Raw genomic sequence first — 13,679 nt, forward strand, 5'->3', positions numbered from 1 at the left:
TATCTAACCCTTGGCTTGCCAGTGATAGCGGAGCTGGGTGATGAGTCATGTGAAGTAAGAAAAGCAACAAACATAGAGCATCATAGTTTCATCTGTGTGTTCAACTCTGCATGTTCATGTCCCCAAAATTCGCAGGATTATAACATGTTGTAATAACGGTGAGAGAGGCAGGTTTATTAAGGAGATGAAAGGGTTCCTAGAGGACTGTGAAGAGGAGCTGAAGGTGGTGAAAGAAGGGTAGGAAAGGATCACGGAGCTTGTGAAGAAGACGAGCGAGTATTATCTGGTGGGAGAGTCCAAACACAGCACGTCAAACTCCTTTTAGTTGTTCGTTATTGTAAAAGATTTTGTTAACATGGTAGATTAGGCCTGCTTACGACTTAAGAAGAAGCTAGAAAGGAAGAACGTAGGAGTAGAAGAAGCTGTATTATCAACATCACCATCAAAGAAGGCGACACTCAGATTTCCAAACTTTGATTTCCATTTTCTGTCAACTGTGTCAGGAGCAACATCTTTAACCCGATCAGAGGATGATTTTTGAACTAGGTTTTGACAGCCATGTGCAAGCAAGAGAAAACAATATTTACATTTAACGGCCATTATTGGAGCATTTGCTAAACTTGTGTTCTGCATGTAATTATTGGAAAGCTTTCTATGCAGGAACAATTCACTATTCTGCATCATAAATTTACTACACAGATATGCTTATTTCGAAGATCTAAAAACTAGGCTAGAGAAAGACTTAAATGTATACCTCTTGTCATACTTTTATAGATCTGATATCAATTTCAACTTAATCACAGTGGAGAATTAAAATCCAAAATCAGAAAAGAAGAAGAAGAGGAAGAGAATCAACTGTTAAAACACTCTTTTGACTATTCAAAAGACTTTAGTGACAGTAATTATCAAGAGTCACTCTCTAATTGGAAAACCTCCCCAAAGTTTAAAATGATGCGTGGAGTCACAATTGAGCATATTATTTATAAGCTTGAACCTATTAAATGCATTAATCCCCCAACAATCTATTATTGGCAAATTTCTCTCCTAAGATCAGGGACCACAAGAGTAATATGTTTTGATATAAAAAATATAAATTGACCAAGTCAAAATGAATATTTAATTTAAATATCCACGTAAATGCATTTAAATTCCAACCTTCCCAGATGTAAGCGAAGGTGGTGTGAACCTTATTGTGTAGATATTTTTTAGAAGGCCACTGTCCTTAATTCCTGTAGATGGATAATAGCTCACTTCAAATTCCGTGGCATAAGGTACCAACGTTTCACATCTAATGATGGGGATCCCCTTAGTTAATTCTGTAGCATTAAAGGTACCATCAAAATAAATTATCAATGGTGATTTTGAGATCACTTAACCAAAATTTTAAATGTAAAAATTGTAAAGAGATTTTCTCTTTTTTAAAAAAAATGACCATATTTTTTTGGTAAAAAATTACCATATTACATATAAGCTAAAGTTACATCCCGATATTTTTGTATTTTCGAGAATTAAATCATACATGTATTAGATCACCCAAGGATATATAGTTAATTAAAGAGGAAGAAGGATGAGATGAAATATTGACAGCAATCTACAGTTATACAAAACATATCCTCGTGTTATTATACAAAACAAAGCTAACAAACTTTCTCATCAGTTTAGTTCCTTTGTTTGCTTAATCAATGTTAACGTCTATGACTAATATAAAATAGACTATTTATGACAAATCACATTTTTCGTTGAAATGGTCATAATATTTCTTTTATCTTGAATTACCATGGATAATGAATAATTTTAATATTTTAAAAATCAGATTAGTTTGTTCAACCAGTTGAACTAAAAACCAATCATTAGTCCAGTTTAGTTGAGGCAAGTAAATTGAGGAAGAATCAAACCAATGAACTGGTCAAAAAAATGGAAAAACTGAAGGGGAAAAAAACAGCAGTTTAAATGATTGGCCGGCTCATAGATTTTTTTTTTTCGGCCTCCAGATGCCAAAATGACGTTTTTACTTTTTTAATATTTTTTATTAGTTTATTACTTAATTAATATTATTAAATTACCAAAATGTTGCCTTTGCTAGCCTCCCCCCCAATCAAACGCATTCTTCATCTTTCATCTCTTTGCCGGTGTTTGGTTGGGGGAAGAAGGGGGATTTTGCTCCCCTTCCCCTATTTAATTTAGAATAATGGAAGGAAAAGAAGGGGAGAAAAATTTTTAAAAAATCTCCCCTCCTTTTTAAATTAGAGGAATTAGGAGGTGAGAATATGATTTTGTTGTACAATAACTAATATACTTTTTTTTAATTATTATTTTTTATCTTTTTAAAGAAATTTAACAATGATAGATTTTTAATAATATATTTATAATTACATATTAAAAACATTCATAAATATATTTTATTAGAAAAATAATTTTAATAATATAAAGATAAATATGTCTATATATAATTATCTTTTCTCCTTTTCCTCTTGAACCAAATAAGATAATATTAAAACTTTTATATCCCTCCCCTCCTCAAACCAAGTAGACCAATTTTTTAATTATTACTTTTCATCTTTTTAAATAAATTTAATAATGATAGATTTTTAATAATATATTTAATAATAATAATTACTCTATATATTTATAATTACGTGTTAAAAATATTCATAAATATATTTTATTAAAAAATAATTTTAATAATATAAAAGTAAATCTATCTATATATAATTATTATTCCTTCTCTCACCTATTGAATCAAACAACTTACTCCCTCAGTTTAAAAATATAAGGCATTTTATGAGGGGTTAAATATTAAAAAATATAAAATATTTTTAGTCTTTTGAGGTGTAATCATTTTTTTTAAATGTCCCTATTGATAATAATTTTATATTTATTATAGAATATTTAATAAGAGTAAATATAAAAAATTAAGATTAGTTAAAAAGTAAGTAACTATTATATTAAAAGTAAAATTTAATTAAAAATATTTTATATTTTTAAATAGAGGAAATAATATTAAAATCCTCCCTTTTCCTCCCGTTCCTCCAACCAAACAATCTTTCATCTCAGTCTCCATAATGAGTGATAATGTTTTTAAAAAATTAAAGTAGACATTAATTTTAGTAAGCTTTTCATTTCAATAAAGTTTAAGACTTTTTAAAATTGCATAGAGTACGACTGTAGCGGTGGTGTTAAGCAAGGCTTTTGGATTTTGGCATGACATTTAAATACAATTGTTGTTTCTATATTTATTGTTCGTTGAATAGACATTGGAGATTCAAATCAATGTTCATTTTGCAAATCCAACTTTATATGCTAAAGGTTACATTTGATTTATGTCCAGACCCAGATCTCATCTGGAGAACGAACTTAAACAAATATTGTTTATATAAAAATTTGTTGAAAAATCACTTTTGACTCAAACTTAATGGTATGATATAAACTATTTTTTAGCTTCTAACCTTTTAGTTTTTGTGTTTGTTTACCAAAACATAAATTCAGATAGAGAATAAATATTGAAATATAAATCATGTGTTAAATAGACTGTTTTTTTTAAATATATCTAAATTAAAATCATGTTGTATTAACCACTTTTATCTTAATTTTAATTTTAATTTTTTTAAAAAATTAAATTTTAAAAATTATTTTTCAATAGGACCTTTTATAAATCAAATCATTTTTTAAATCATTTGCTTAGTCTCAATTTTTTTGTTAAATAGCCTCTTCTTCTCCTTTTTCTTTTAATAAGCAAAAAATAGCCTCTTCTAATCTACTAAATGAAATTTTGTTAGAAATCTCATGTTTTTTTTTTTGGGCCAAAGAAATCTCATGTTGGTACACTAGTCTTTTAGTAGATTTTATTTGGGGTGGGGGTCTCTCTTCTCTTTTTTTTCCTCAACTGTTTTCTTTTACTATGAATCTGAACGGTTAAAATTAAATTTTTATTTTTAAAAGTTGTTAAATATAATTTAACAATTTAAATCTGGTTTCTTTTTTCCTGCCCTTGGCTGTGAGAAAATTCAAGTCCATTTTATTTTAACGTGTTCAACAGCATATAAAAGACAGTAATGAATTATCTAAATTTTCAATTTTCGGTGTGAGGAAAAGCAGAACACAGTGTTCCTCGCTCCTCTGGGGTCCCTGGAGGTGGCGGACGGCGACGGGGAATGGAAGAAGAAAAGGCTGCGGCTTACTATGACGAGCTGACCCGGAAGGGCGAAGGAGCTGCGAGGTTCAAGCAAGGTCTGGGTTTCTCGACCGACTCTGATGCCGTTCCGAAGCCCGGCTCGGCTCTCGCTTCTTCCTCTTCATTCCTAAGCAATTTCGTTAGAGCTTCGAGCCCTTCCAAGGCTTCCGAATTCGAGAAGCAAGCACAGCTCAAATCCATTCAAGACAAGCTCAAGAAGAAACCCGCAGAAGATACCGGACCATCTAGGGTTTCGGACCGAAGCCACAAGCCAGGGGATGATGATGGACATTCTACTCGGTGGCGAAGTAGGAGCAGAGAACGGCGTAGGGACAGAGATAGTAGAGCATCAGGGAGGCGAAGTCGTAGCAGAGACAAGTATAGGGAGAGGGACAGAGAGTCGAGGAGGCGGAGTAGGAGCAGAGACAGATTGAGGGACAGAGATGCTGAGAGGAGGAGGAGAAGAAGCAGGTCGAGAGGCGATTCAGATGAGGATAGGCGGCATAGGCGTAGAGGGAGGAGTAGAAGCATTTCTCCTCGCGAACGAAGACCAGAAAGGAGGAGTAGGAGCTCCTCGCCTCAACAACAGCGGAGGTCTGAGAAGAGTGATATTGATGTTGGGGATCGAAGAGAAGCCAGTAAAATTAGTAAGGAAAAGAATGCTGGGCCTGATTATGCTCGGTTGATTCGAGGATACGACAAGATGGTATGGTTTCCGTTTTCTCACATTCTTGTCTGGGGATTCAGATGCCCAAAACATGCAATTTGGCTTGGCGAGAAATTTTGTTTTCCTCTTTGAGAGATTGTTTTGACTCAGGTTTTCTATTTGCCCTTTACAATAATTACAACTGGAGTAGGCTCACTGTGTGGTTGGCACTGTTGATACTGTAAAACCCCACTGTGTTATATAGCACTGTGAAACTCTAACGTAGGTTAGGGGAATTCAGGCTTTCTTTAGGATGTTGCTTTTAATGCACTGACGAGACGTGACCGACTGACCGTCTTTTTTAACTATTCTCAGTCACCTGCTGAAAGAATCAAGGCCAAGATGAAGCTGCAGCTTTCTGAAACTGGTGAGTTTTCGGATCTTAAAGTAGTATCGGCCCATGCATGGCTTTTTGCGAGATACGCTGTCGTAAGCGACTCTGTTTGCCCTATGAAACGCTAGATTTGGCAGCCCCTACATTAGTTTGATGGTGTGGTTCTCATTTTATCTGCATTCTTCTTTAACGATTAACAAGATTCAAAGTTATTTTCCGAAGCTTACTATGGATATGGATATATTCATGAAACTTGATCGTTGACAAAAGATATTAATGTTGTTTTCCATACTGGAGGTTAATTAAGATGTCTTGAAATTTGACACGGGTATTGCTACCATTCTATCCAATAATCTTACTAACTGAGATGCTTTATCCAAATTGTAACATCTTTTCTTTCTCTATATCTTAATGCAGCTGAAAACGACTCTGAAAAAGGTGTTGGCTGGGAAAGATTTGAGTTCAACAAGGATGCCCCTGTTGACGATGAAGAAATTGAAGGTCAGACTTGTGTGACAGTGTTGTTATCCTTGATGTTTTTTCCCCCCGGGAATTATTGGTCTCTCCTTGGAAAACCACTAATAAACAAAGTACCCCTTTTGCATTTGTTGTTTTCATTAACTTTTTCCATTCTGGCGAGTCCCTGGTAATGCAACGATTTCATGGCATTGCAGATTTATGTGATGTCTTGTTAAAAACTCTCAATATTGATCGACATAGTACTTAATAGCTATTGTCATCTTTGTCATCAATGTATCCATGTTCTCTTATTTTGCCGCTACATCAATTATTGATATGATACCATTGATGGGTTTGGTTTGCCTTGATGTAAATGGAAATGACTGTACATTTCTGCACAATCTACAGTTGCTGAAGATGATGCATCCTTAGTCAAGCACATTGGACAGAGTTTCCGGTTTTCTGCAGTTGAGGTGTCTCCTTCATCGTTTACTTTCGCATGGATAGTTACTTGAGCTCCTTCCTAGTCTGAAAGCTTGAATAGAATTACGTAGGTCTGAATTAATGCCTGCATATTATCGTGAAGGCAAGAAGGGAGGAGCAAATTAAAGCTGCTCATGAGGAAGCAATGTTTGGTTCATCAGCATTTCCACCTTCCATCATTTCAGACAGTGAGCCTGAAAGGGAAAACAATGAGAAGGAGGATAATCGAAAGGACCTTGTTCCAAGCCTCTTGAGTGAATCCGTAAGTGATATATATGCCATGATAGACACAGTTAACTGGTTGAGTATGATAAATGAGTTAAACAATGCTTGGTCTTGGTTTCAGGTTCTGACTAAGCAAAAAGGGTCCTGGCGTGACCGGGTTCGGCCACGAGAGGCATAGAAGTTGGATCTGGTAGTTGATTTTGCTTATAGAAAAGCTTACAGGAGCCCAAAACTCACACATACTGCAGAGCATAATCTTTTTATTTCTCGGCTGAAAATATTAGGCATTCCGGTTTTTGTTTTTTTTTTTTTTTGGGGGTTTAAAATTGCTTGGGTATGAGGCGTGGGATTTAATCATGTATACGGTTTGATACTTATCAGAAGCGAAATTTCCTGAACATTAAGTGCCGTTATTCTGAAGCAAGAGCGCTAGATCCTTTTCTCACTTGATTCATGTTCTTGGATAGCACATCACCCTAGTGTTCTTGGAGCTGAAATTGATGGGAAATCTTGCGAAGTGGAAGCTTGATAATGTCAGTCCTAACCATTGATGCATTTCTCAGGCCCCCAAAAAAAGTCCTTATACATGTGCAAATATGTGCAAGGGTGGAATTTGGTTCAAACCATCTTTGATATGAGAAATTATCTTTGGGAAGTGAAAGAGAAGATATATGTATAGTTCATTTGTGTTCGTTTAGCTTTCTTAAATTCCTGTTAAATGGAATTTGTTTCCTGGACGTCTCTGGCAGTTGCTAGCTTGTATGTCAATTTTTGGTTTTTTAACGGTGGCTTCCATCTAAACTTGTTTCCTAGTTCAGTGATGCTGAATCGGTTTATACTTCATAGTTGATCAACTATTTTAAGGAGCTATGAGTTATCATTGAGGAAATAATACTACTATGCGAGTCTGATCGTGCTGATCTGAAAATAAGCATATGATCGATTCAAGCATTTTAATGGAGGGTAAGAAAGTAATTTTGTCAGAATACTGACCAGATCAACAGGTGAAACTAAATTACTAAACATGATTTTTATTTTTATTTTTTTTAAAATGTAGTTGAAACTGTCACTTGATGGTTGTTATGAAAGAATCACCTATAAATGGATTGTACTATCAATTGTTGGAGAGTGTTGTGATAGGGCAAAGGCTTCGCTCATTATTCAATTTCTTACGCTGTTACAGAGGGGGAGTCGATGGATCAGACCCGAGGCATGTCTAATATTCATCTTCCTTGTGATTGATTCTGCAAAAAACTTCGAACTCAATAGTTTTACTTTCAAATGTTAATTGTTTGTGCTGTGGAGATTTCCTTAAAAGCAGATTTTGTGTGGTAGGTATACCCACTGTTCGCGGCTATGGGATTCGTCGTCAGCATCTGTGGTATGCAGTTGATTCGTAATATCTGCTACAACCCTGAAGTCAGGTCTCTCTCTCTGCATCTCAGTGTGCTTGTCATTTCTGGAAAATAGAAGCTCTGTGGTATCTTTGGATTTTGTTATGATTGATCTTCATCTCATTTCGTATGGATCTAGGGCAGAATTTTGGATTTGTGTTGATTTTCTTATTGCATTTCTTGTTTGAACTTGATATCAAATTGATGGGTTGAATTATAGAGGACTACGGATTAACGTGATAACCCAATTTGAAAATGACGGTATGATCCTTGTAACGTGATAGGAAGTGTTGGTGTTGGTATTTAACGAGTAATTTAACGAGACCATGTATTTGGAAATGAAAAAGGGTAAGCAAGGAGAACAGGTTAGCAGGAGTGGTGGAGAACGAAGCAGAGGGAAAGAAGTATGCAGAGCATGCTTTGAGGAGATTTGTGCGAAACAGAGCACCAGAGGTTATGCCTTCTATCAACGTCGTCTTCGCTGATCCAAGTCGCAACTGAGTTGCTTCAGAAAGAAACAACGTCAATAATTGGAAAATGCCCAGTTTTTGTCAGGTTGATTGGAACTTGGAATAATTACTTCCTTTCTAGGAATGCATTATTCACGAGAGCTTCGTTGATTCTTCAGTTCTTGAAAGTTTCCTAATATTAATGGATATCATCAACCTTTAAGGGTTAGGTTAACTAGCTATTGCTGCCACGAGATTATAAAATGGAGTTGTTTCAATAAATGCTAATAAATTTAATCTAAACCAATAGATATTTCACACATTTGATCAACAAAAAAATAATGGCAATGACATAAAAGGAATCATTAATAGCAAGAATGACTAATTCATGGCGCTGCATTATTATTATTTATTAATACTACTCCATTTTGGAATATAAGGGAAATTATTTTGTTTTTATCTATAAATAAAATTATAAAATTTAAGAACATTTATTACATTTTTCTTAAATTGTCCTTGAATCAATATTTATTTTCACGGAAAACTTCTTTTCAATTAAAAAATAATTCAATCTAATTTTTTAATTTTAAATATAATAAGTATATTTAACTAATTTTCTTAAATTATGTGAGTCAATTATTTTTTTTATATTTAAAAGCAAAAAGAGTATAAACCTATTGGATATTTTTTAAGAAATAGTACCAAATACATTAAGCACATACCACTAAATATCCAAATTAGATAAAATTAATTAACGTAAGACAGAATTTTTTTTAATTAGCAAAGATGTCTGTCAAAGATTCAAAGTAAAAAAAAAAAATTCATCTTTTCTTTTTAATTTTACCATCCATTTTTTTCAAACATTTTGTATTTTAGGATGCAAAATTATTTCAAAAAATATCTTCTAAAATAGAATGGAGGGAGTTAAAAAGCAATCATAAGCCGCGCATCTCTTTCAATTTACTCCATCCATCTTTAATCTTTAATCTTTAATTATAAACAATTTTGAACCATTCCATTTTTTTAAAAAAATTATTTAATCTTTATAATAATGTCAAATAGTGAAGTGCCCCTGTTATTAATGTTCCTCTTTGTTTCTAGTTGTAACAAAATGGTGGTAATTTAATATGGGACAAATTTGGAAACATTTCTTAATTGCATCTTAAATTAGGTGGTTTTTACTTAAAAAAAGACCAAGAGACCATGCTTTGAATTTAAGAGTACATCAATGTTGCTCTCTCAAGGCATACATCTAATTCACTCTTCTGTTATGCCTCTTGGATGAGTTCTCCCATTTATTGTTGTCCTTCGAAAATTGGAGATTACTGAAATATTAAAAAAGAAAAAAAAATCTTCTACAGCTGCTAACATCACCAGAAATTTTGCATTAACTAGTAGTTTACCTTACTACAGTGGATGTGACCTATACTTGCAATTCATAAAATTTCTCACGCAACTGACCGATTAATCTGCAAATTTTTTTTTACCAGTGAAACCAACTTCAATAGAAGCCATTGATGCAATCAAGTCTGTTTGATCCTCCACACCTCGATGCCATGAAAAAATGAGAATATGACCCAATCAATTTTTTTTTTTTTTATGGAGGTGAAAAAACCCGATCAATGACGAGATTCATCACACTCATTCAGAGATGCTTGTGCGATCAATTCCAATAAATGCTAAAAGAGGAATAGCCTTCCTGCTTGCTTAATATACGAAAAATTAGGGTGGAAAGTGCTCAATATCCATTGCAGGGTGACCGGATTTTGTCGACCCCATTCCCATCCCTCTAAGCATACTTTTTGCCGTTTCTCTCACCTGCAAAAAAGAAATACATCGTTAAATGATTTGGTAAGATAAATTTCAAATTAAAAATTGTGTAGGCCATACTGTGCTCACCGGTCCAGTATAATCCAGAAGACGTGTACAATAAATCTCTGCTTCTTCATATCTTTTTTGGTCTCTGCAGTATGTTGCTAGATAAACCAAGGCCTCAACCATGTTAGGCCCTTCCCTCTCTTCATCTTCCATCCTTTCCAAATCCTTCTTGTAGTAAAATGCTGCCTCTTCAGCACGCCCCAGCTCTTCGTGCAGCTTTGCTAGTTGGTGCAGAGCAATTGCTTCCCCGTCATTACAATCTGCAGCTCTTCTGTAACACTTTATGGCCTCATCAAGCATTCGAAGCTGTTCAGTTTCGTAGCATTGTCCCATTGCAACCCACAATCGAGAATCAGTTGGCTGCAAGAACACAGACTTACGGAAGTAGTGAAGAGCATAGAAAGGCATACCCATCATCTCATAAGCTTGACCCAGCCCATACCAAGCACGATAATCACATGGGTCTATATCTACAGCACGACGATATGCATCCACAGCAGCTGGTGTGTTCTTCATCTCAACAAACTCATGACCCATTAGTGTCCAGGCAGATAAATAATTTTTGTTTAATTTGAGCGCCCTCCTAAAATACATGACTGACTTCTCATGCATCCCCTTCAAACTGTAATAATTCCCAATGATACAACAAGATTCAGGTCTATATTTATCAGTAATAAATACTCTGTGGGCAAGGTGACTCAGAGCAGAAGCGGATTCCTTCGCATAGAGCACATTGGAGTACATATCCATGTCGTCCACTCTGTATGGATCATTTCGTAGAAGCTCTTCAAATATTGCTTCAACTTGATCAAATTCCCTCAAACTGTACTGGACTCTTGCAATTTGAGCCTGTATATAATTACTATAACCAAAGGTTCCCTGTAAATATTGATATTTTGCCAAAGACTCCTTGTGCATCCTTAATTCTTGGTAAGCACTAGCAAGAAAAAAGTCCTTCATCCAGTGGTTATTGAGATTAAGACTATTTAGGGTATCAATTGTCCTGCATAAAGATTGCAGCTCAGACCAGGCATTCCAGTTCCAAGGGTAGTTATTCACAGATTCCTCAAGAACTGTGCGAGCAAGACTCTCACTGCCTCTCTGTTTGAGCACCAGACCATACAAGTACAATCCAAATGGGTCAATCGTCCCATTCTTGCGAAGTGTTGACAACTCCCTCTCTAGAGAAACCAATTCTCGATTTATGGCATCACTCTTGCCCAAAGGTCCCTCGAGTTCTATCATCTCTTCCTCTTTTCTTTTTTCTCCAGCCTGTATGAGACAAAAAGGGAGGAACGAGAAGTCATAGGCATGACATAATTTTCCAAAGATATTCGTCCTTATGTCTTTAATATCACATTCGCAAATGAACTGAAGGAAATAAATATATCACTAGAGATAAAGTCAAAGCATTACATTTTGTTATTGAAAAATTAACATTTCAGTGCATTACTTTTATTCAAGACAACCCATCTCTAATTGAACATTTAAAACTGCTCCTCTCATGAATACAATCTATTGTGAGAATAGTGGACAATGACTCTGTATGCTACTCTGATATTGGTTTTGCCAAGAAAGTCCACTAATCTCCTTGTACAATCTCATGTTTCATTCCTTCAAGTTAAACTAGGGTTTGTTTCCTCCAATTTTCACCAATTGAATTAGAAATATACTGAGGATGCACTGTCACAAATAACAAAGAAACAACCACGTGTTTTACTGATTAAATTCTCCCACAGAATAATAACAATAACATAACAACTATTTGCTGGAGAGGACATCCAACTCTGTAATGCACTAAAGCTTGCTGAGGCACACAAGACACCAGTATAGATCATAGCATTCATTGAAAAGAACATAACCCACCAGATACAGAGCATAACAGCGCAAGAAAAGAGATTTCCTTCCAGTTTGATCACGAAGCACATGTGCAGCTCTTTTGTACTCTCGGCAGTCAAAATAAGACTTAGCCAAAAGATAAAAGTCACCATCAACCAAGTCATCTTCCACCATCACAGGAGTGGTTACATATGAAACCCCAGCAACCGGAGTTGCAACTATCTCATTAGTGCGGTATCTCCTCTGAATGCTTGAGCTCCCACGCTGAAATCTGGTGTTTGAAGGGGTGGATTTTGCTGGGTCTTGCTCAATGCCAGTCAATTGTTCCGCTGCCCTGCATATTTAAGGCAATTATACATTCTACCTGGTTCGTATTTAAAGTCAGCACTCGCAACTAACTAAAATGAACGAAGGCAGTTTTACATTATATATGTTTCCTTCTAAAGTACTCAAGCTGCCCCCCCCCCCCCAATTCAACTTCAGGGAGGTTTCTGCAAGAATGGGGAAGGCGATAAACAAGGTTTAATAATTTAATGACCCAAAGCATCCACTTAACTTAGCTGGCTATAAAGTATAACACCCGCTTAACTCTACTTCGACATAAGATCCATGGACAAGAGGGTCGGAAAACAGCAAAAGTGATTTTGAAAAAGAAGAAGAAGAAGAAGAAGAAGCAGAAATTTAGGGTTTGTGAGATTAAGGACCATTTGGAGGCAGAGCAGAGACAACGATCATTGAGTTGACGAACCGCAATGCGAAGCTCACTTCGGCAACTCTCCTTGGAACTCATCGATTTGATTGCCGCTGAGTGAACGAATCAACGCCAGTTCGTCGGGAAACCGAGGAGCAAGCTCCGCGTGGTCACTTCTAACGTGCGCCGCGAGAGAAGTGGTGCATCATATCGACCCTCCAGGCGCCAGCGCCTGGTTTTTGAAAAAATCGAATGTCAGTGCGGGTATGATTGCCGGGCTTAAACCATAAGCTCATTTCTTCCTAGGCCCACAATGCCAAAGTGTAGCCCAATAAATCCTATTGTGCCCAAAAGAAAAAAGGAAAGTGATAACCAGATTAACAAAAGTAAATTACTAAAAAAATGTCACAAAATAGATTTTAGTCTAATTATCTAATACTCCTAAAAAAATTGTAAAATTTCTTTCTTTCTTTTTTAAAAAAATATAAAAGGCCATGGCATGGCTTTATTTAAGCAAGAGTTTGGAACATAAAGCTCAATATACATATCAAACAATAAAATAATTCTACATTCTCAAAGGAGGAGAATCCATTCAAGGGATTTCTGAAGAAAGAGAAGAGAGAGTAGGGTAGAAGCAAATGAAAAGTGAATGAGATGAAATGATTTGATGATGATATTGATAGAAATTGTACACAGTATATAAACACGATTGAATATACACGACACAACTACAAGCATAAACAGAATGCTAACTAACAAAGAGATAGTGACATAAATTAGCCACACTCTAACTAATAACCATTATTCTGATTATTTCTCTAATATTCATCATTTTAAATATTACATCCGTATCACCATCGTAATGAGCTAGCAAGCTAGCATAGATGATAGTAACCAATTCTTTGAAGACCGAGAAACGAATTAAATTGACAGCCCTGTACAAATTAGATTTTTGAGATCTAAAGATCTTGGAGTGAACGTATTCAACATTTCAATCAACCCTAAGATTTATTAACTACGGTGAGCAATATGTTTCTTCCTTTTATCCTC

The 13,679-nt window shown here is 35.3% G+C and overlaps 2 protein-coding genes across 4 annotated transcripts; one reads left to right on the plus strand and one right to left on the minus strand.

Moving 5' to 3' along the window:
- Positions 1-4,067: 4,067 nt before the first annotated feature.
- Positions 4,068-7,161, plus strand: LOC129320548 (uncharacterized). 3 transcript variants are annotated; one of them, XM_054966058.1, is made up of 6 exons: positions 4,069-4,877; positions 5,193-5,244; positions 5,629-5,712; positions 6,079-6,143; positions 6,257-6,415; positions 6,500-7,161. In XM_054966058.1, exons 1-6 carry the CDS (start codon positions 4,152-4,154, stop codon positions 6,554-6,556), a joined length of 1,143 nt encoding a protein of 380 aa, XP_054822033.1. In that variant the 5' UTR covers positions 4,069-4,151; the 3' UTR covers positions 6,557-7,161. The 3 variants fall into 3 exon arrangements, with proteins under 3 accessions (XP_054822034.1, XP_054822035.1, XP_054822033.1); XM_054966059.1 differs by lacking the exon at positions 6,500-7,161 and having other exon boundaries at positions 4,068-4,877; positions 6,215-6,400; XM_054966060.1 differs by lacking the exon at positions 6,500-7,161 and having other exon boundaries at positions 4,068-4,877; positions 6,225-6,400.
- A 2,413-nt stretch (positions 7,162-9,574) lies between these two features.
- On the minus strand, positions 9,575-12,951 carry LOC129319511 (anaphase-promoting complex subunit 8). The gene is made up of 4 exons (XM_054964616.1): positions 12,643-12,951; positions 11,966-12,272; positions 10,121-11,371; positions 9,575-10,039 (listed from the first exon to the last, which is right to left on the minus strand). The coding sequence occupies exons 1-4, from the start codon at positions 12,726-12,728 to the stop codon at positions 9,944-9,946; spliced, it is 1,740 nt and encodes a 579-aa protein (XP_054820591.1). The 5' UTR covers positions 12,729-12,951; the 3' UTR covers positions 9,575-9,943.
- Positions 12,952-13,679: the final 728 nt, after the last annotated feature.

This window comes from Prosopis cineraria, unplaced genomic scaffold, assembly GCF_029017545.1.
Source record: "Prosopis cineraria cultivar Desert tree isolate PC_DT_omini unplaced genomic scaffold, ASM2901754v1 PC9, whole genome shotgun sequence".
Taxonomy (NCBI): domain Eukaryota; kingdom Viridiplantae; phylum Streptophyta; class Magnoliopsida; order Fabales; family Fabaceae; genus Prosopis; species Prosopis cineraria.